Source organism: Sceloporus undulatus, chromosome 2 (genome assembly GCF_019175285.1).
Source record: "Sceloporus undulatus isolate JIND9_A2432 ecotype Alabama chromosome 2, SceUnd_v1.1, whole genome shotgun sequence".
Lineage (NCBI taxonomy): Eukaryota > Metazoa > Chordata > Lepidosauria > Squamata > Phrynosomatidae > Sceloporus > Sceloporus undulatus.
The window spans coordinates 310,326,517-310,347,525 of record NC_056523.1 but is presented as its reverse complement, the minus strand read 5'-3'; the positions used below and the strand labels follow the sequence as shown (position 1 = coordinate 310,347,525).

At 40.8% G+C, this 21,009-nt stretch overlaps 1 protein-coding gene across 3 annotated transcripts in view; it reads right to left on the bottom strand.

The window, feature by feature from the left end:
* PRLR (prolactin receptor) overlaps positions 1-21,009 on the bottom strand; it is a 112,839-nt gene that overhangs the window by 18,791 nt on the left and 73,039 nt on the right. For 2 of the 3 annotated variants that reach the window (XM_042451519.1, XM_042451520.1), the window contains exons 3-8: positions 14,256-14,394; positions 10,091-10,223; positions 9,598-9,767; positions 7,541-7,710; positions 6,018-6,159; positions 3,772-3,901 (exon numbers count right to left, since the gene is read on the bottom strand). In XM_042451519.1, coding sequence (XP_042307453.1) covers positions 3,772-3,901; positions 6,018-6,159; positions 7,541-7,710; positions 9,598-9,767; positions 10,091-10,223; positions 14,256-14,325 — 815 coding nt within the window. In that variant the 5' untranslated portion in view covers positions 14,326-14,394. The remainder of the gene's footprint in view (positions 1-3,771; positions 3,902-6,017; positions 6,160-7,540; positions 7,711-9,597; positions 9,768-10,090; positions 10,224-14,255; positions 14,395-21,009) is intronic. The other variant, XM_042451521.1, reaches the window with a different exon arrangement.

Here is a 21,009-nt window from a genome sequence, read left to right as displayed (position 1 = left end):
ATATCAAGGAGGGGGGTGTAGTGTGTTGTGTGCCTTCAAGTCATTTCCAACTTATGGCAACCCTAACATGAACCTATCATGGGGGTTTCTTGGCAAGATTTGTTCAGAGGAGGTTTGTGATTGCCTTCCCTTGAGGTTGAGAGCATATGACTTGCCCAAGGTCACCCAGTGGCTTTCATCCTGAGTGGGGAATTGGACCCTGATCTCCAGAGTTGTAGCCCAACACTCAAAACCACTACAGTGGGATTATTTAAATCAGCCATTTCTCATGCAACATCTACCCAAAGAAATGACAAAAACAACACAGCAAAGCGAGACTGATTTTTGTATTTATTTAATGGAATGAATAATGACAATGCTGTTATTGTTGTTATTTTTCTAATAAATCACAGTACAGGTGTTAATTAGTTCAGCAATGCAGTAATTCTTGTGTTAGCACCAAACTGTTTTGTTAATTGCAACTATAACGGTCATATCAGTCTGTACTTTAATGCCTTCTCACCTCAGTGTATGCATTCCAACCCACCCCTGCCAGCGTGTATGTGAAAATCTGCCAACTAAAGTATTACTCAGTGCACTGTATTTGATGCTGGACTCCAGTGCATCCCCTCAGGCAGACTACCATTGCTACATCAGATGGAAAAATCGAAGAGGTGGTGGAACAGTCCTGCCTTATTGGGAGAAGGGCCTGAAGAAGGTGGTGGAGCTGCTGCTTTGGAAAGCCTTGCTGGCCATTCTCTGCCTGCAGCAAAAACCACAATGAGGAAACAGCTATCCTAGCTCACCAGAAATGGAAAAAGATGAGCTCTGAAGTGCTGCAATTACTCTTTTCTTGCTGCTACAATACCACAGCAGAGAAGTGGTCATAGAATCATAGAGTTGGAAGAGACCACAAAGGCCAATCAGTCCAACCCCTGCCATGCAGGAATACACAATCGAAGCACCCCCAACAGTTGGCCATTCAACCTCTGTTTAAAAGCCTCCAAAGAAGGAGACTCCACCACACTCCAAGGCAGTGTATTCTACTGCCAAACAGCTCTTACTGTAGGATGTTCTTCCTAATGTTGAGGTGGAATCCCTTTTCCTGTAGCTTGAATTCATTGCTCTGAATCCTATTCTCTGGAGCAGCAGAAAACAAGCTTGTCAATATGACATCCCTTGAAATATTTAAACCGATATCAGATCACCCCTAAACTTTCTCTTCTTCAGGCTAAACATACCCAGCCCCCTAAGCTGTTCCTCAAAGGACATGGTTTCCAGACCCTTCACCATTTTGCTCACTCTCCTCTGGACAAGTCATTGTCCTTTCTGAATTCTGGTGACCACAACTGTGGTCAGCATGCACATTTTTAGAATTGGCCATGCCCTGCACGTCCTGCTCAAAGGAACAATGCATTGTGTCTTGGTTTCTCTTGAAGGTCATCTGTGTCACTGCCAGAGTAACGCAGGTAAGCCCCAGAGATAGCCCACCCAAAATGTCTGATTCTGAAGAAGAAGGAGACACTTCAGTGAAGCCAGCTCTGCAGAAAGCTGTTTTAAATGGCTGTCATTGTTTTCAACATTAACATTTGTTAATCTTTACAGTGCCACAAGAATCTCTGTTGCTGAGTTGTTACTTTTGGGGAGGGGGGACTTTTTAGCTTACAGTTCATATTTAAAGCCATGTGATTCTGCTTTAATTGCCATGGCTACAGTTATGAAATCCTGGGGTTTGTAGTTTGATAAGGCATTAAAGTCTTCTGGTTGAGAACTCTAAGTACCCCCTCAACCTCAAATCCTAGATTTCCATAAAAGGTTGCCATTGCAGTTAAAGTGGAATCATAAAAAATAATAATAAATAAAATTTTTATTTTTATCCCGCCCTTCCGAGCGATCAGGGCGGCTTACAAAGTGCACCAATGTGCAAGCAACATACAAGGTTAAAAACAAACATACACAGTAAACCTTAAAAACAATAAAAAGCCCCTTAGCCCAACCTCACGGCCACGAGAGAGGAGGGAGGCCCACAGGATATTCAGTCGGGGAATGCCTGATTGAATAGGAAGGTTTTAAGACCCTTCCTAAATTGGGCCAGGGTGGTAGATGAGCGGAGCTCCGTGGGCAGCCTATTCCAAAGGGCTGGGGCAGCCGTGGAAAAGGACCTTCTTGCAGTAGAAGCTAACCTGGCCCCAGGCACCTTCAGGAGTTGCTGCCCAGATGTTCTGAGGGTGCGAGGCGGAATGTACGGAGAGAGGCGGTCCTTCAGAAATCCTGGGCCCAAGCCATTTAGGGCTTTATAGGTAATAACCAACGCCTTATATTGAGCTCGGAAGCGGATGGGCAGCCAATGGAGATCTTTAAGCACAGGTGTTATGTGGCTGGTCCTGGGAGCGCCAGTGACCAGCCGAGCTGCCATGTTCTGCACCATTTGCAGCTTCCGAGTTTGGTATAAGGGTTGCCCCATGTAGAGTACATTACAGAAATCCAGTCTTGAAGTTACCAGAGCATGTACAACAGTTTCAAGGTCCCTCTGGGCCAGGTATGGGCGCAGCTGGCGAATCAGCCGAAGCTGATAACAGGTACTCTTGACCGTCGCATTCACCTGAGCAGTCAGGTGAAGGGACGAGTCAAGAAGCACCCCCAGACTGCGCACGGAGTCCTTCACGGGGAGCGTGACCCCATTCAGGACAGGTGGAACCACCGCCATTCCTGGACCAGGGGAGCCTATCACTAGTACCTCCGTTTTCTCTGGATTCAGCTTGAGTCGGTTTTCCCTCATCCAGCCCATTACTGACTCCAGACAGGCCACGAGAGGAGAGACGCCATCCCCAGTCACTGCATCAGTCGGAGACATAGAGAAAATGATTTGGGTGTCATCAGCGTACTGATAACCCCGCGCCCCATGTCTCCGGATGATCTCTCCCAGCGGTTTCATGTAAATGTTAAATAGCATGGGAGACAGAATGGCTCCTTGAGGGACCCCGGTTTTAAGGGCCCGCTCGCTGGAGCACACGGCTCCCAGCTGCACCATCTGGGACCTCCCAGAGAGGTAGGAGCGGAACCACTGGAGCGCAGTGCCCCCGATTCCCACCTCCGCCAGGCGCCCCAGAAGGATACCATGGTCTATGGTATCGAAAGCCGCTGAGATGTCCAAGAGCACCAACAGGGACACGCTTCCCCCGTCAGTGCTCAGATGGAGATCATCGACCAGGGCGACCATGGCCGTCTCAACCCCGTAACCCGCCCGGAAGCCAGTTTGAAATGGGTCCAGATAATCCGTTTCATCCAAGACCGCCTGAAGCTGGATCGCAACTGCCCTCTCAATCACCTTTCCCAAAAATGGTAGCAGCGAGACAGGCCGGTAATTATTATGAACCAGAGGGTCAAGGGAAGGCTTTTTTAGGATCGGTTTTACTATGGCCAATTTGAGATCCGATGGAAATTGCCCATCCCTGAAAGATGTATTAATTATCCGGCGCAACAAAAGTGTTACCGCCGGTCCCCCCTGGGCCGCTAACCACGAGGGACAGGGATCAAGAGAGCAGGTTGTTTTCCGAACACTTCCGAGGATCTTGTCCACATCCTCGGTACTCACCAACTCAAACTGATCCAGTATAAGATAGTCCACGGAGGCTCTGGACACTTCTACCCTAGGTTCTGCTATAATTATGGTAGTGTGAAAGGCCCTTTGAATTAAGAAGTTAACTTGTGGGGAAAAAACTAAAAACAAACTTCCGAGAGAATGCAGAATGGTACAAGACCAAAACCCTAGCTTAATTAATTTCTGCTTACCCTTCTTTGTTATAGAGCAAAGTATAATTGTTAGGAAGTCCTCCATCAGAACCAGGTTTCCACCAACAAGTAAAAGTTTCTTTTTCAGGAGAGCGGCATCTTATTACCTCTGGCTTCCCTGGAGGTTGGCCTAAATAGAAAAAAAAACCCAATAAATCAATTATGCCAGTGTAGTGTAATGGTCAGACTTGTTAAACTAGGGAAAGAGAATCTGGGGCAAACCCCTGCTTATTCATGATTGAGCCATATACTAATTTGGAAATCACTTGTTCCTAGGCTTCAGAACAAGTGATTCTCAACTGGCTTTTAACAAAGTGAAATCATTACATGATTGTTATCGAATGCTATTTTAATTTGTGGTCTGCTATATTTTATTGTTTGAATGTTAAAATATAATTATATGTATAATGTTTAATTATTTTTGTAGAATGTACACCATAGGCAGGTTTATTTTATCTATTTTAACTGATTGTATGTACAGCACTATGTAAATTTACAGTACTTTATAAATAAAGCTTCATCATCATCATCATCATCATAAATGTAAATCAGAAACTATGGATGGGAAAGAAATTGTTGGCCCCATTCCCACTGGGCAAAAAAAGCGGCTTATTTCACTGCAATTCTGACTTGGATTCTGATTCGAATCTGACCCATCGTTCCCATTAAAAACGGGTGCAAACAGACCTGGGATTTTTTACCCCTGTTTTTCTTCCCATTGGTATTTTCCCTGTGGTAATTTGAAGCAGTTTATTTTGCTCCCCGTTCCCATTGCCCTTCCAGAACCTCTTTTTTTTAAAGCAGCTGTCAATCAAGCGCTTAAGCACTTGACGCCACAGCCAATCAGTTGCTGAGGTGCTTTTCCCCTCCGGGAAAGGGAAAAGGGAGCCTCTATTCATCCCAAATCACTTTGGGTCCCAGGCTCTTCTGTGTCTTCCCATAGTTCTTCTGGGAAAGAGAGAAGAGGGGGGCGATCAAGCAGGCATGTAATGGAAAGCCCATCTGCTGCTCAGGCGCTCAGGCAGAGGCAAAAAAAGAAAAAAGAGTTAAAAATGGTGTTCAATGGCTCTCCTCACACATTGGTCTATGAATGTGGAGCAGGGGGGAGGTTGCAGGGGGCATAATGTGTTTACTGTGTTTGGAGCTTAATGTAGCATGATCGCCTTACCCTGCTTCCCAATCCACCAGGGGAAAGGCTATGTGAACGGGAGAAAAAGGCACCGGTAATGCAGAAAAGAGAACAAGCGGGTGACACCCCCAGGCCAGCCCCTTGAGCGCTGTGCCTCCCATCTCCAGGTTCCCGAATCAGACACCCTTTCGTTCCCATTCATTTGCCCTGAATCAGACTCTGGAGGCACAGGAAAACTCACGAAAAAGACGCTATTATTTAAACTGGTTTATCAACCAATAATTCAGATTTTTCAGGATAAATCTATTCAGATTCGAATTCCAATGGAAACAATATTGGAGCAATGCATATTGAATGCATGCTCAAATGGAAACTGTGCACGCATGATTTGCGTCCTGATCCGCATGTATAAGCCAGTGGGAATGGGGCCGTTGTGTTTCTATTTCAATGTGAACCAATTTGAACAATGTGAACTAGACTGCATTTCATGAATCAACTTGCAAACTACTCCTTCAATCTTTTTACTCAGAAATGCTTACAAAAAGACATATACAAGGGGAAAGGGTGTTGACCAGAATATAATGAACAGCAGCAACAACAACAAATCATTACATTAGGAAAAAAAATGTTTGCATAAAATGTGTATCTTAGGAAAACTCTACACGAGAAAGGATATAGTGCAAACTAAATTACAATACTTACATATTTTTATTGTCATTTAAAAATGCAAACTAACACAAAAAGAGGACAGAATGATGAACAAAAAGCTGGAAAATAAAAAGCAAAAAGAAACCAACATTGACATAGTTTTTTGTGGGTCTTTCGGGCATATTTGTCCAATCCTTTTTGGAACATCTTCTTAAGAGTAAGGGAGGGATGTAGCTAAAACAGAAAATTGGCAAGCAAGCTTTTCTTGCCTTCTTCTCTGGCAACTGTACTCTCCCAAAGCTGTTTTGTCTCTAAGAAACAGCTCCTAGAGTTTTATTAGACAAATCTGTGTGTGATGTACAATTTGACTCTAGTAAATTAGGTTTGCTGTTTCTCAGCTACATACCTTTCTCAAATACTGACTCCTCTTAACTCTTCCAAATAGAAAAATAATTAGTAATTGACTCACCACTGTGGAGTTTGAAGTGACTTTCTGGACTCCATTCACTTGTTTCCCCATTATCTCTTACACAGCGAACCTGAGCAGTATATTTCACTTCTGGCTGCCACTGAGACATTCTATATTGTGTTTGCTCTCCAACAAAATGAGTCTAGGAAAGAGTTAAAGACAGCAGGAATTATGAGAACTGCAGGTATTAAAAAATGAATCCAAATGATGTCTCTACACTAGTAATCTGAAGCACTTGGAACTATGCTATTATGTAATGTCTTAATATTTTAGGACTGAAAAGAATATCTGTAATTAAATATAGAAAAATGTCAAAGAATAAGACTATACAACTTGTGCTCCACTGAAAGACATGGCCTCCTAACCACATCTTGTGCCCTCTCAAATCCTTTGTAGGCTGTCAGCAAAACAAATCAAGGAAATTTATTTATAATGGTTAAGTTTTTTGGTTTGGATTTATTTTTAGTCAATTTAAAAAATTATGACCTAGCCAGTAGCTGTCTTTTAAAGATGCTTCAGTGAGTATTTTAAATAAAAGAAATACAAGCATCTATCACTTTTCAAATGACTCAGTACTAAGTGAAGAATGAGCATTTTTTATCCATTTCATAGCTGAGCTGAATGATCAGTTTCTTTGGTATTCTTTAAGAAAATTACATTTCTCAAATCACATCACTGTGCTGCTAATATGTTACTTGCTCCTACGGGGAGACATTCCAACTTACACTTAGCTCTTAGAAGCATCTACACACTGATCTAAAGGTCTTTCTTTCTTTCTTTCTTTCTTTCTTGTTGCAAACATGACAAATGGAGCTTTGGTTTCCTTAATCTATATAGTTATCCCAAAGAAGCTTTCCAAAGCAAAATTCAAAAAAGGAAACTTTGATTTTGCAGTTTTATATAAGGGTCACAGTTTTACTACACCATTAAATATATTAGGCCTGAGCAGCCATGGATTTTGTCATCCATGGGGGATCCTAGAACCAAACCCCAATGGATATCAAGGCCCACTGTCCACCTAGATCACTACGGTCTACTTTGACCAACAGTTGCTTCTAGAGTGTTAGCAGAGAAGCGCTGTTTTCCATCCCCTGTTACATTTTCCTTTTTTTTTTCAAAACAAAAGATGCCACAAATTGAACATGAGATCCTCAGCAGCCACCCCTCAGTGCTCTACCACTGAACTATCATCCCTTTCGTTAAAAGTTACCCCAGACCACACAATGGCTATCCCTGGATGCATCTATGACCTTATACCAGAATGACACTGGGGCCTTACAGAGGTTGAAAATGTTACCTTTTTTCTACAACCCCTAGAATCCACCATCCACCATCCAGCACTGCCATCTAGGCTTTCTAAATACAATACAATATCTTTGCTCTGCCATTCAGCTATTCCTTGAACATAGCATATGCCAAAGAAAGGATGTTAGCCACATTAAATTAATACATGCATATATACATCTACATCTCTTTGAGATCCTTTACCCTTGGGTTTTTCAAAAACATGCAAATGTACTTACCTCCCATTCCTGTCCTCCACCAATGTTCATTCGCAGTTCATAATTACATGTTTGCCAGCTTGCTGCATCATCAACCATTAGAGGTGGTGGTGACCATTTTGCCCACACATAGTTTCTCTCATTCAACTGTTTCAGTTCCAGAGAAAGATCCACAGGAGGGTCTGGCTTAACTATACAAAAAAGGTTCAGAAGTTACTATTTTTAAAAAAACTATTCCCATAAAACCCCTGCTTTCATGAAACTGTATGTGCGTGAACAGAATCAAATCAGTACAGAAGAGATTGGTACAAAGAGCTCCTGAACAATGAAGTACAGTAGGCTCTTCATATCTGCTGGAGTTTGCTTCCAGGACCCCCCTCCCCATAGATACCAAAATCCATGGATTCTCAAGTCCCATTAAATGTAATCTCATAATGAAATGGTGTCCTTTATATAAAAGGGCGAAAACAAAGTTTGTTTCTGAAGTTTATATTATTTTTTAATATTTTCAAGCTGTGGATGATTGAATCAGTGGATAAAAAATCCACATATAGAGAGGGCCAACTGTAGAACAATAGTTCATCTAAGTCAGGGGTAGAAATCCTATGATGTTATTGAGCTGCATCTCATAGCAACTGTATTCAGCAAAGGTATAATGCTGGAAGATGGAATCCAACAATATCTGAAAGCCACGTTGATGTGGGATTTGTAACCCTCTTAAAGTTCATGAATGAAACCTGTTCATAGATTACACTCAGCCATTTCTTGAACAATGCAGTACTGCTGGACTCTAGCTTGCAAGATCAGGCTCCACACCAAATAAGCAATTACACCAGTTAGTTAATGAATTATCCTGCCTTTCTCCCAATATGGGACTCAAAGCAGCTAACAATTTGAATTAAAACAAAATACAGTGAAAACAATGGCTAGTACAAAAGTGAAGAACAATCAAATTAAAAACATTAATGTAAAACATTTTGTGGCAGCAATAGAGCAACAAAAGGCTATGATGGTCCCACAAAGTCCTCAGTAATGATCTGGGGCAACTTTGTAAGAGTATGGTATAGTGGTTTGAGCATTGGAATATGACCCTGGAGATGAGGGTCCGCACTCATCCATGAAAACCCACCGGGTGACCTTGGGTAAGTTATTCTTAATTGTGGCTTTCTAGAACAAACTGCTTGCAAACATTGGGTCATGGAAGTGGCTTGTGTAAAAAAAAACCTCACACTGAAGATTCATCATGGAAACCAATGGGTGACTTTAGGCAAGTCATACTCTTTCAGACTCAGAGGAAGGCAATGGAAAACTCTCTCTGAACAAATCTTGCTAAGAAAACCCCATGATAGGTTCACCTTAGAGCCACCATAAGTTGGAAATCACTTGAAGGCACACAGCAACAACCAGAAGCATCACTGTAGATCTCAGCCTTCCCCATCAGACACCGTCCAGATGTGTTGGATTTCCCTTCTTTCACCCCAGCCAACAGGCCAGTGACCATGCTGGGAGATGATGGGAGTTATATATTTTTCTCCCCCTGAATGTGACGTTTTTCCATTCTGTCAGCCTTGTAATTGTATTGTTGTTTTTATCTTGTTATTTTATTGTATATTGTGTTTTTAAATTGTTTTTACTATGCTGTAAACTGCTATGATCCATGGAATAGCAGTATATAAATAAATTTTATTATTTTATTATTATATTATTATAGTCCAGCACATTTAGAGAGTTCCAGGTTAGGCTAGTCTACCTAGGTATGAGTAGTTCTTTAATATTAAAGACAGAGGTTTTTCTCATCTATGTTACTGTCAGCCATTTTAATGAGTTTCCATGGCCAAGTGGAGATTTGAACCCTGATCACCAAATTCATAGTCCAACACACAAACCACTACACCATACCTTCAGATATATAAAGTTGGCTATCATATTACTTTTCTAGATGATCTGAGTTAATGGTTTTATTGTTTTAAATTATTTAAAATGATATTTCTTAGCCACCTTTTGTACTTTTTCTTTTTAGCAAAAAAAGGCTTTCTTAGGAGGCAAAGCTAGGTTTTCCTTTGATGTTCTGCTCTTACCTACAGTCCTCACATCCACATAGTGAGGATCAGAGAAATTACTCCCCAAGTCATTGGTAGCTTTTACTGTGATGTTGTATCTTGTCCAAAACCTGGTGTGTCTTTGATCAAAGTAACAGGAATTGGGGCCTGCTGATATGTAGTCTGGACATTCATGGGGCTGTTCATCTCTGATTTAAAATAAAATAAAATGACAATTAAACAAAAGCATTCCCACACCTAGTAGGCAACAGCCACATACTTACATCCTCATGGGATATCTCAGACCTAAAGGCATAACTAGTGTAAAATCGTAACACAGAGGCAAGTCCTCCAGAGCTCAGTGGGAATTCATTCCATAAAACATTGAGAACCTGGAAGAACTGCTTAGATATGGTTTCATTTTGTAAATGTGAATATGTATGGAAAAAGTGTTCCTTCCTTTCCAGAATTTGTGTGAAAAACAAAACAAAACAAAGCACCCATCTGCCTCCCTCTCTTTCTATTTTCCTACCTTTCTGTGATGTACAGTAGAGAGTAACTTTTAGGAGGCCCTCCACCTGCATCAGGTTTCCACCAGCAAATAAATGATTCGTTTCCTGAGGATCGGCAACCTATTATTGTAGGCTTCCCAGGCGGTGAATGACCTAAAGAATTGTAATAAATGCAATTACTGTCATGGTGAGTCTTTAGCAGAGCAGGTAAGGCCTGGGTTGTAAATTTAAATTTACCTTAATTCATCATAATAGTTTATCCATATGCCACTTTTCTTTCCAAAAGGAAAGCCCAAGTTCTTAACCTCATTCAAAAATAAATACAAAATACAGCCAAGAAATAGGAAAAGATGATGGAAATGCTTCAATTACATTACTGTATACAGTTAGCCCTCCCCATCTGCAACTTTGACTTTTGCAGAATTGATCATTCACGGATTTGATTAACATGTTCTCTCTAGGAATCTCTAGGTCCTCTAGCACAACTCTTCTGGAAGGTGACCATAGAATCATACTGAGGACCTAGAGATTTCAAGAGAAAACACCTCTTTGGGCATTTGTAGGTCCTCCAGTGTGATTTTGCAGCCAATGTCTGCTGAATGTTGACCATATAGTTGTGCTGGAGGACCTAGAGATTCCTAGAGATGTGTTCTCTCAGTTATTAAAAAGTGGTTATTTATTTGCAGTCCCCCCCCCCATTTTCATGGGGGTCTTGTGCCCCTAACCCCAGTGAATGTGAAGGGTCCACTGTAGTTCCAATAAATAAGAAAAACCCACCCTCAAATCAGAAACTTTAAATCAATAAACAAAGAGATAACATCCATTCAAAGATATAGCTATGTTAATCTGTAGAATCGGTATGTAGAGAGATCTTGTACATCTTTGAGACTAAATGAAATAAAGCAGTTGGCAGCATGAGCTTTCATAGAATTCAGTCTACTTCCTCAGATACATATAGTGGAATGGAAACCAGGGGCAGACATATATATGCCACTGGTATGTGAGAATGTCAATTCAAATTCAAAATCCTTTGTGTATGGAAATGAAGGAGCAAGTCCAGTTTCAACTATGGTCATTAGTGAACAAAGCCATTGTGAACTGGCCAACATGTACGGAAATGAAGAGGAGAGACCACTTTGGCAATAGAAACTAGCCTGTAGGTGAAGAGAACAGTGTAGGACTATCTGATCCCCTGAGGATGGGGTCAGATAGTGTTGAAATGTGTGCAGTGAGTCAGGAGCCATTGCCCCTGTTCAATCTATTGCTGATGGACTGTAGTTTATGGATGAATTCCCATTCTTCTGTTTCTCTTTCCAATCTACATTTGTAGTTCTTTTGTTCTGACGTCTGAGTTGGAATGCCCAGGGAGACTGAAATGTTCTGCCGCCAGTTTTTATGTATTATGTATTCCCATTTCTAATGTCTGATTTATGTCCATTTATCCTCTGCTACAGGGATTGGCCTGTTTGCCTGATGTAGAGTGCTGATGGGCACTGATGACATAGTATGGCATAAATCACATTGGAGGATGAGCATGTGAAGGTCCCCCTAATATTGTGGGTGATACCATTAGGTCTTGTGATGACATTTCCTGGATAATATGCAGGCAGAGTTGGCATCTTGGTTTGTGGCAAGGCCACATCTGTGTCATGTGTCTTCCTATGGGTGAATACGTTTGAGGTTTGGAGGCTGTCTGTAGACGAGTAAAGTTCTGTCACCAAGAGCTCTTGAAAGAGTGGCATTATTGTCCAGAATGAGTTGTAGTTCATTGATGATGCACCTGAGAGGTCCCAGTTGGGAGCTGTATGTGACAACTAGTGGGGTTCTGTCATTTTCTCTCTTCAATCTGTTCTGTAATAGATCATTCCTGGGTACAACTCTTGCCTTGTTTATTTGTTACTTCATGTGGTGGATACTGTAGTTAGAGGAAAGTTTGTTGTAATTCCTTGAGTTTGGCATCCCTGTCTTGTGGGTCTGAGCAGATGCAATTGTATCAGAGGGCATGGCTGTAGACCTTGGATCTGGTGGTGTGTTCAGGGTGGAAACTGGAGGCATGTAAGTAGGTGTAGCAGTCCGTGGGTTTTCAATATAGTGTGGTGCTTAGATGTCCATTTAGTAGCTGTACTGTGGTGTCTAGAAAGTGAACTTGTTCTGTAGACAGTTCCAGGCTGAGGCTGATGGTGAGGTGGAAGCTATTTAAACTCTGGTGGAATGTGCTGAATGAGTCTTCTCAATGGGTCCAAATTATGAAGATATCGTCAATGTACCTCATGTAGAATACAGTATCCATTTTAGCCCAAAATAAACAGGTTTACCTCAAATCAAGCAGGCAAGATTAAAAAAAATTATTGGGATATACTGTTTAAGGAGGCAAATTCAAGTAAAGTCGGCAGAAAGCAATAGGTGACCAGAAAATGGAACATTAAAAAACAACAAAAACACCTACAATTTCCAGAATCCTACAGCCAGCATGGCAACTAGAAATGGCCTACTGGCTGGAGATTCTGGGAGCTATCATCCAAATGTAACTGCAGAATACCCAAGTATGCCCATCAGCAAAGGATTAAAAGATTGTACAGTGGACCCTTGTTATACGCTGGGGTTTGGCAAGCTTATTTTCTGCTGCTCCAGAGAACAGAACCTGGAACAATGGATGCAAGTTACAGGAAAAGTGATTCCACCTCAACATTAGGAGGAACTTCCTGTCAGTAAGGGCTGTTCGACAGTGGAACGCACTCCTACGGAGGGTGATAGAGTCTCCTTCCTTGGAGGTCTTTAAACAGAGGCTGGATGGCCATCTGTCGGGGATGCTTTGATTTGGATTTCCTGCATGGCAGGGGGTTGGCTTGGATGGCCCTAGTGGTCTCTTCCAACTCTACGATTCTAGAATTCTATGATTCTATGGTTCCAAGATCCTCTGTGGATAACAAAATCCGTTGATGCTCAAGTCCCATTAAATATAAAGCAAAATGGTGTCCCTTATTAAAAATGGAAAATCAAGGTTTGAAATTTATACTTTTTTTGAACATTTTCAAACCATGGATGCTTGAATCTGTGTAGAAAAAAATCTGTGTATAAGAAGGGCCAACTTTACCAGAAAAGCCCCTCCTGTAAAACCCGACTTTTTACTACAGGTTATCTGAGAGTCAGAAAATGATGCTGCTACTCCATTACCTTCCCACATAAAACATCAATGAACTTTATAATTCAGCCTGGAGAGCCTTTGTGAGGCAGCAGTGATGACACACTTCCAGCAGAAGTGGGGTTGTGAGTCTTTTCAGAAGGGCTTGAAATGAACATGTAGAGTGTAGAATGGATTAGAATGAATGAATGAACATGGGCATCACACTGCCTTGAAGATGTCTTGATACTGGAATATTTTAGACCTTAACTGTTTCACTGATACAACTAAGCTGATACTTCCAAATCAGTTCAATTGCTCTGATTTTGTGTACCAGGAGTAGCAGCTGCAGGCTTCCCTAACCAAATGTCCTCCAGATATTGGCATTGATGCTTCAACACCAAGGAGAACTCCAGGCTCACACGGCACATTTGTAATGTCTGGCACTGCAATAATTTTTTTTTGGGGGGGGGGGTTGGCAGATAGGTATGACATTAACATTGTGGCATCAAACACTACTACACACACACTATTCAGCTTGGCACCACTGCCAGACAACATCCAAATGCCAAGACTCTGGGCCCCACTGTCAGTACCACTATGCTCAATGGTGAGGCCAGACCTGTTTGGTCCAATATCATCTGTGAACTGCATATTGAAGATCAGTGTTACACAGACTGATTGAATAAATAAATAAATGGTGGGGGCGAGGTGGCACATGTGCGAACACAATTGAATATAAAAATACCACCAAAGCACATTTGCAACCTTTAATGTACAGATCAATTTGTACAACAAAGCAACAAAAAGGAATGGAAAAGGAATCAGCAGTAATATATAATGAATTAACTAGGCCATCATCATAAAGAATAGTAGGAACAATTGCTGTTTAAACACTGTAATGAGTACTGGATAAATATATATATTTTTTAAAAAGTTAGTTCCCATCAAAACATAAAATGCCAGCAGGTTATTCAACAGATTCCTCAATGACATTTGAAATTGAAAAATAACCTTTCAGAATTTACATTTTCAAAAATGCATATGAAAGTTTGAATACTCACAATTCACAAGCCATTTGTTCAAAGAAAGCAGCACAATAAGTATAGTCGAAGGTAATGTGTGAAGTCTCATGTTGGCCTTTCTCTTCCTCCTCCTCCTCCTCCTCCTCCTCCTCCTGTTCCAGGAAGGAGTGAAAACTCACTGGGAAACAAGATAACGTACATTATTTACTAAGGGTTTGTGGCGATACACATTCCCTGTCTCATGTTTTAAAAACTGCTAGTTAATTAATCCTTTTCTGACACATCCCAGATGGCAACATTGGACTGATAATCCACTGCCCCCCCCCCCCCCCACACACAAAGCATCCAACTATGGCAGATGGTAGGGATTGAATGAGTATTCATTATTTTTCTCTTTCTGGATGAAATAAAAGGGTTTCCTGACAAAAGGGAATCTCCTCCGAGAATAAACAGAGCAGCCCCACTGAGAAAAGTATTAAAGACAATTCATTTGCTCAGAAATACAGATGATTTTTCTATGCAGAAAACATGTTTGCACAGGAAAACTATATGAACTTCTGCACAAAGGAATTCCTCAAAATACTTCCTGAAGTACAAATTGCCATTGAAAACTGCCTAAGTCCTTGTGTTCTTGGTAGACAAGGAACAGTTATTTGCCCTTGCATGGAAGGACAAAATACACGATTTAAATCTCTAAGAAGAAAGTTAAAAAAATTCTGTTCAATACTATCAAGTACAACTTGACATTCGGGAATTCTCATGAGTTTGAATTTCAGAGGCATAAATCTATGCTCAGCACACAATTTCACTTTTCCATCCAGACATAACACCATTTTCTTTCAGGAAGACAAAAGAAAAAGCAAGCATACAAAATATCAAGTAGTCAGTTTCCAAACAGAGTTCCTTAGCCTTTCTCATCTTTTTTACCCTGGAAGAACCCTTGAAATAATGTGCAGTTCTCAGGGAAGTCCCACATAAAAATTATTATAGCTTGAGCTCGATTTTTTTTACTTTTTTAAAAAAAATCACAGTCGCTTGTGGAACTCGTAGCAATGTCTTGTGGAACCCTAGGGTTGCTGGCTCAAAGTGTTTTCATAACCTTAAACTTTCCAAGTGGCTTGGGACCAGAGGTCTGACCAAGCACCTGCTCTGACATCTTTTTGTCCAGTTATTAAGGTCATCCTTGAAGGGTCTTCTCAGGGTGCCACTAACAGCAACAATATAATGGAGGGCTACCTGGGAAAGAACCTTCTTTCCCAGGACAGTCACGTGATCGCAGGAAAGATTTTCACACATATCACACTTAAAGAGGACTTATCCCAGGAAGAACCAGGAAATCCTATGAATGATTTGTTTCTAGAGTATTCCTGGTTCTTCCTGGGATAAGTCCTCTTTAAGTGCAGTATGTCTGAAAATCTTTGCTGCGATCACGCGACTGTCCTGGGAAAATGCCTTTTTAAACCCCAAATTTTCCTGTATGATAAAGTCCTTAGAATGAAGTTCCTGTAATAAAGCCATTTGGTTTGTTTCTCCAAGCCATTGGTGTCTTTGCCCTTTAATGTGGATCTCTAACTGTAGCATACACTCTCTGTCAAGGCCAACATATACATTTCTTTACACGAGAAGCTAGAAATCAGTCAGAGATGCATGGCTGAATCTGAATGATAAAGGAGTGAGAGGGGTGCTAAAGGAGGACAGATGGGAAACTGAAACATGTTTTGTGTCTGTCCTCATTGCAGATGACAATGGACAGATGATATCCAGGACTGAAAATATTTTTTACATAGCATGTCTGAAGAGGAGTAAGATTTTCTCCTTTGCTCATTATACTAGAACTGATAGTCATGAAGGACTTTGGGAGTTAACCTACTGAGAAGATGGGGATTCATAATCTGATTTTCTATCCCTTTTAAGCACGGATGAACAACCTGTGTCATTTCTGTAACAATGAACCATATTATTACATCCAAACAGAGTACTGTGTTTAACCCAGAGAACTGATCTCTCCTGGTCTGATATAAAAACTTCAGGCAGATATCATAACAGTTATTACTTCTCTAAATAATGAAGGAGGTGTGGCATGGGAGGAGGAAAACCTGTCACTGAGAACCGGCTCAGTAAAACAGAGTTTACACAAACTTCTAACCCTTTGATTCAATATACAAGTCACTTTTTTATTGTAAAGTTGACTCTAAATCTCTAATCTTTGCCTGTTTGCTTGGCTACATCCAGCCGAGTTTCATGGCTTACCAAAGTTTGCCTTTTTATGGCCATATGGACCTTATCACATGAAGGCACTTACGCGGGTGAAACGTTGCTGAACTGTTGCAGAAGCATGAAGGTGGGATCATCCGTCATGCTTCTAAAACGTAATTGAGGCTTCCCGCTTTCCTTCCGTCAATGAAGTGTTCACAGCGAAGTCATTTTTTGAATAACGGGATATTCAATGGTGACAGAAAGAAAGCAGAAAGCCTCAATTACGTTTTAGAAGTGTGATGGATGACCCCACCTTCACGCTTCTGAAACAGTTCTGAAACGTTTCGCCCACATAAGTGCCTCCTCTAGCAAAAAGAGAATTAAGATTTTCTTACTAATTCACTGTAAGATTCACATTAACTTCAACTAATATAGTAGATGTGTCCATAGCCATTACTGCTTTAATACAAAATTTAGTACCAGAGCCAGGAAAAGCATGAAAAAAATAGTGATTGCTTATCTTGCACAAGAAGGTCAGGTAAGTACTCCTTAAGTAAACAAAAACATTTTGAATCTTATAGAGATCTCCTGAAGTTGTCTTCCAAAATACATCCAGAGATGACATTTTCTTTCCCCAGGTTCACTCTTCTCATGGTTTCTGTTTTGGTGGCCAGACATATACATCTATGCTTCTTTAACATTTTAGAGTTAGAAGGTGAGGCAGCTACTTCATTTCCCTCTGTTTTGCTGTTCATGAATGCACAGAAAGGGATTTTGGAGTCCTGTTGGCAGGCAGGCACACACAGCTACTGTAGGATAAGATAGAGTAGAATCCCATTCTTTCCCAACTCAAGCTTTATTGTGAAGTTGAAGGCTTTTGTGGTTGGCATTAATCATTTTTGTGGGTTTTGGGGGCTTTGAGGCCATGTTCTAGAAGAGTTTATTCCTGATGTTTCACCAGCAGCTGTGACAGGCATCTTCAGAGAATGCTGGCATGGAAGACAGTGGGGTATATATATATATATTGTTGGTTGAGAGGAAGCGATTTACATGTTAATCTGTGTATAGTTCTGTTGTTGAATGGCAAGGCCTACAGGGTGTCCATTTACTTAATGATCCATTGTCTGCTGGGAATCCCCCTCACCCTGGGTGGTTTTCATTTGCATTTGCTATTAATTTTGGTGTTTTTCAGGACTCCAAAATCAAGACTGAAGGAACTCCTCTCCTGTATCTTTGGGTCTGGGGGTGCTTACATGGCTGTGGTGGAAGAACTCGTGTAAAACTGGGCAGTTGGGTTTGAAAACATTGTCTTCACTACCACCACCACCACCACCACCACCATTTAGACTACTGCTGCCAGAATCAGCAAATAAGATCTTCCAAGAATGCCCAGGACTGAATCTAACCTGGCACCAAATGCTTTGCCTAAATGTACTTCCTTGCAATTTCCACTCATTAGTTCCAATCTTGTGCTCTGGAGTCACAGAGAACAAATTTGTCTCAACCAGATTGCAGATACAGATATTTGATGATGGCTGTCACTATCTGCCCTTGGTCATCTCTTCTCCAGGTTAAGCACACCCAACTCTTTCAACCATTCCCTATCTAAGCAAAAGCAACAGGCAGGAAAACTATTGCCTGAAGCATAGGGACTTGGAAATCGTCATGATTATCTGAGGAGGACACTGGCTAGACTAGCATAGGCATAAAAAGTACAAAGTAGGAAACTGACCACAGTGCACCCCGGACCTTGTGCAAAAGGATGAGGTTTTCGGGTGTGCATACACACTCAAGCTTGCATAATTACTTCCCCTGAGCAAAATGCCTTTCCTTTTTATGTTTAATTAACAGAAAGGACTCTGTGTATCTACAAAAGTCCTTTTTCCATCCCTGCAGGGAAGCCTGACTTCCTGATTCATTTATTTTAATTTAAATGAGACCGACCAGAGAGTATAAATGAAGTAATGCAGTCAGGAGATAAACGGTTTGTGGATGGTACACTGAATCATGTATATATTAGGTTCCAACCACTAATAACCTTCCTGTGCAATTATTAGCCTTTTAAATAACACTTTCCCGTACTACATTTTATTTTCTTTGAGCACTTAGTATGTCATATTTGCTAACTGTCTCTCTGCTCTAAAACTTGGTTGTGTATTCCTGAACATTTTATTAATCACTTTCCCAAACTTCTTAGTTGTACCCACTTTTTAAAAACTGAAATTTTATGACAGGCCAATCCTGCAAACTAAATACATGAACAAGCAACTGCAATAAGCCTCATGACCTTTCCACACTTAATTTTTCAAGCCACTTTCCAATTGTCCCTCATGTCTTTATGCAAAATCCATTTCTTTTAAGAGAAAGTCTTTCCTGCTCATGTGATACCAGTTGATAATCTTCTCTCCTTTCTTCACTATTTTCTGTCCCTTCCCATCATTATCTTATCTAAGCCTTTTTGGCTGAAGGGCAAGGTATAAATATTTATTTATGTCTTCGTTTTTATGTACAAGTTGTGTCTCCCTTTTCTGAAAGCCTTGGGGGCAGAAGTGCTTTGGATTTTGTTTTTTTTCTTCAAATTTTGAACTTTTTGCATATTTACATATACATAAATAGTATCTTGGAGATGGAACCCAAGTCTAAACATGAAATTCATTTTTGTTTCATATATACCTTATACGCATAGTGTCCGAAGGTAATTTTATACATAGTATTTTTAATACTTTTTGTGCAAGAAGCAAAGTTTGTGTATACTGAACCATCAGAAAGCAAAGGTATCACTATCTCAGCCACCGATGTGGACAGTTTTGGATTTTGAAGTATTTTGGCTTTCCAGATAAGTGATAGCTGTAGTACATTGTAATTACAAGAAAGGAGATTCTTGCATTAGGAAGAATGTCCTGATGGTAGGGGCTGTTCAATATTTGAATAGTACCACAAGATGGTAGACTGTCTTTTTCTGAAGATTTTTATACAGAGGTTAGATGGACACCTCTCAGGGTGCTTTAGTAATAGATTTCTGCACTGACCCATGGTGGGTCTAGGTGGCCATGAGCTATCCTCTCAAAATGTATTATATGATTTTACTGCTGAGTGGGAAGGTTCATTATGAACCCATAAGATGCAAAACCACAGTCTCATTCTATACATACCATTTTATGAGTCTAAAAATAAATTACTTTTCTGGAATTCATCTTTCATATTGCAGTGTCATATAGAAAGAAGACCACAATAGGTGAGTAGATGGGGCTGTGCAGATAAAAAACTGAATTCTGAATTACTTTCACCTGGTTCCATGGAGGAACATAACCAGTCTGCCATCAGCAACAGTGTTGGGAGAAAGGCAAAACCCATTCTCTTAAAGAAGCATTGAAGGAAAGCAGTCTATATAGACACATGGTTGCAGCTGCATTACTTTTACAGTATTAGCACATGATAATCAAAATCATAAAAATCAGAAGGGTGATATATTTATTAAGACTAACCACTTTTTTTATAAAAGGGTTATTTTTTTCCAAACTGAACGTTATGTTGGACATAACAAGTGACCTCATGAATTTCATAGGGTTTCTTAAACAAGGAATACTCAGAGGTATTTTTATTTGTTCCTTTCTCTGATTGCACCTAGCATTCATTGCTAATCTCCTATCCAAGGTACTAACCAGAGCTGACCCTGTTTCGATTTCAGGCTAAAATAAGCTTTGTTGCCTTTAGGATGTTTAAAATGGCTCATCTGAGTCCCATTTTGAGAGAAATGTGTGATATAAATATAGAAATGGATCATTCAAAATATAGCAGCAAACCCAAATATCCCAACAGAAACGTTGTTGCTATTGCCCCCTACCCATCCGTGCAAACTGTCTTCCTCCTCAATAACATGTGCAGAACATGGCAGCCCGGCTGGTCACTGGTGTTTCCAGGACCAGCCACATAACACCGGTTTTGAAAGATCTCCATTGGATGCCCATTCGCTTCCGGGCGCAATATAAGGTGTTGGTGATTACCTATAAAGCCCTAAATGGCTTGGGCCCAGGATACCTAAAGGACCGCCTCTCCCTGTACATTCTGCCTCGCACCCTCAGAACGTCTGGGCAGCAACTACTGAAGGTGCCTGGGGCTAGATTATCCTCCACCACACGGAGGACATTTTCCATAGCTGCCCCAGCCCTTTGGAATACGCTGCCCACTGAGCTCTGCTCGACTACCACCCTGGCCCAATTCAGGAAGGATTTGAAAACCTTCCTGTTCCAACAGGCATTCCCCGACTAAAATCCTGTGGGCCTCCCTCCTCTTCCGTGGCCAAGAGGTTGGGCTAAGGGGCTTTTAACCTGTTATTTTTATTGATTGTTTTTATTGATTGTATGCACTGTTTTACTGTATTTGCATTGTTTATATTGTTTATGGCACTATTGTTTTTAATCTATGTTGTAAGCCGCCCTGATCGTGGGAAGGAGCGGGATAAAAATAAAAACTTTATTTATTATTATTATTATAAGAAGGGATTAAAATTTCATGTAGTTGAATTTCCCAACCTCTTGACACATGCACATCACCCCAGAACACACAGACACACAGAGCTTGTAGTGCATTTTAGAGA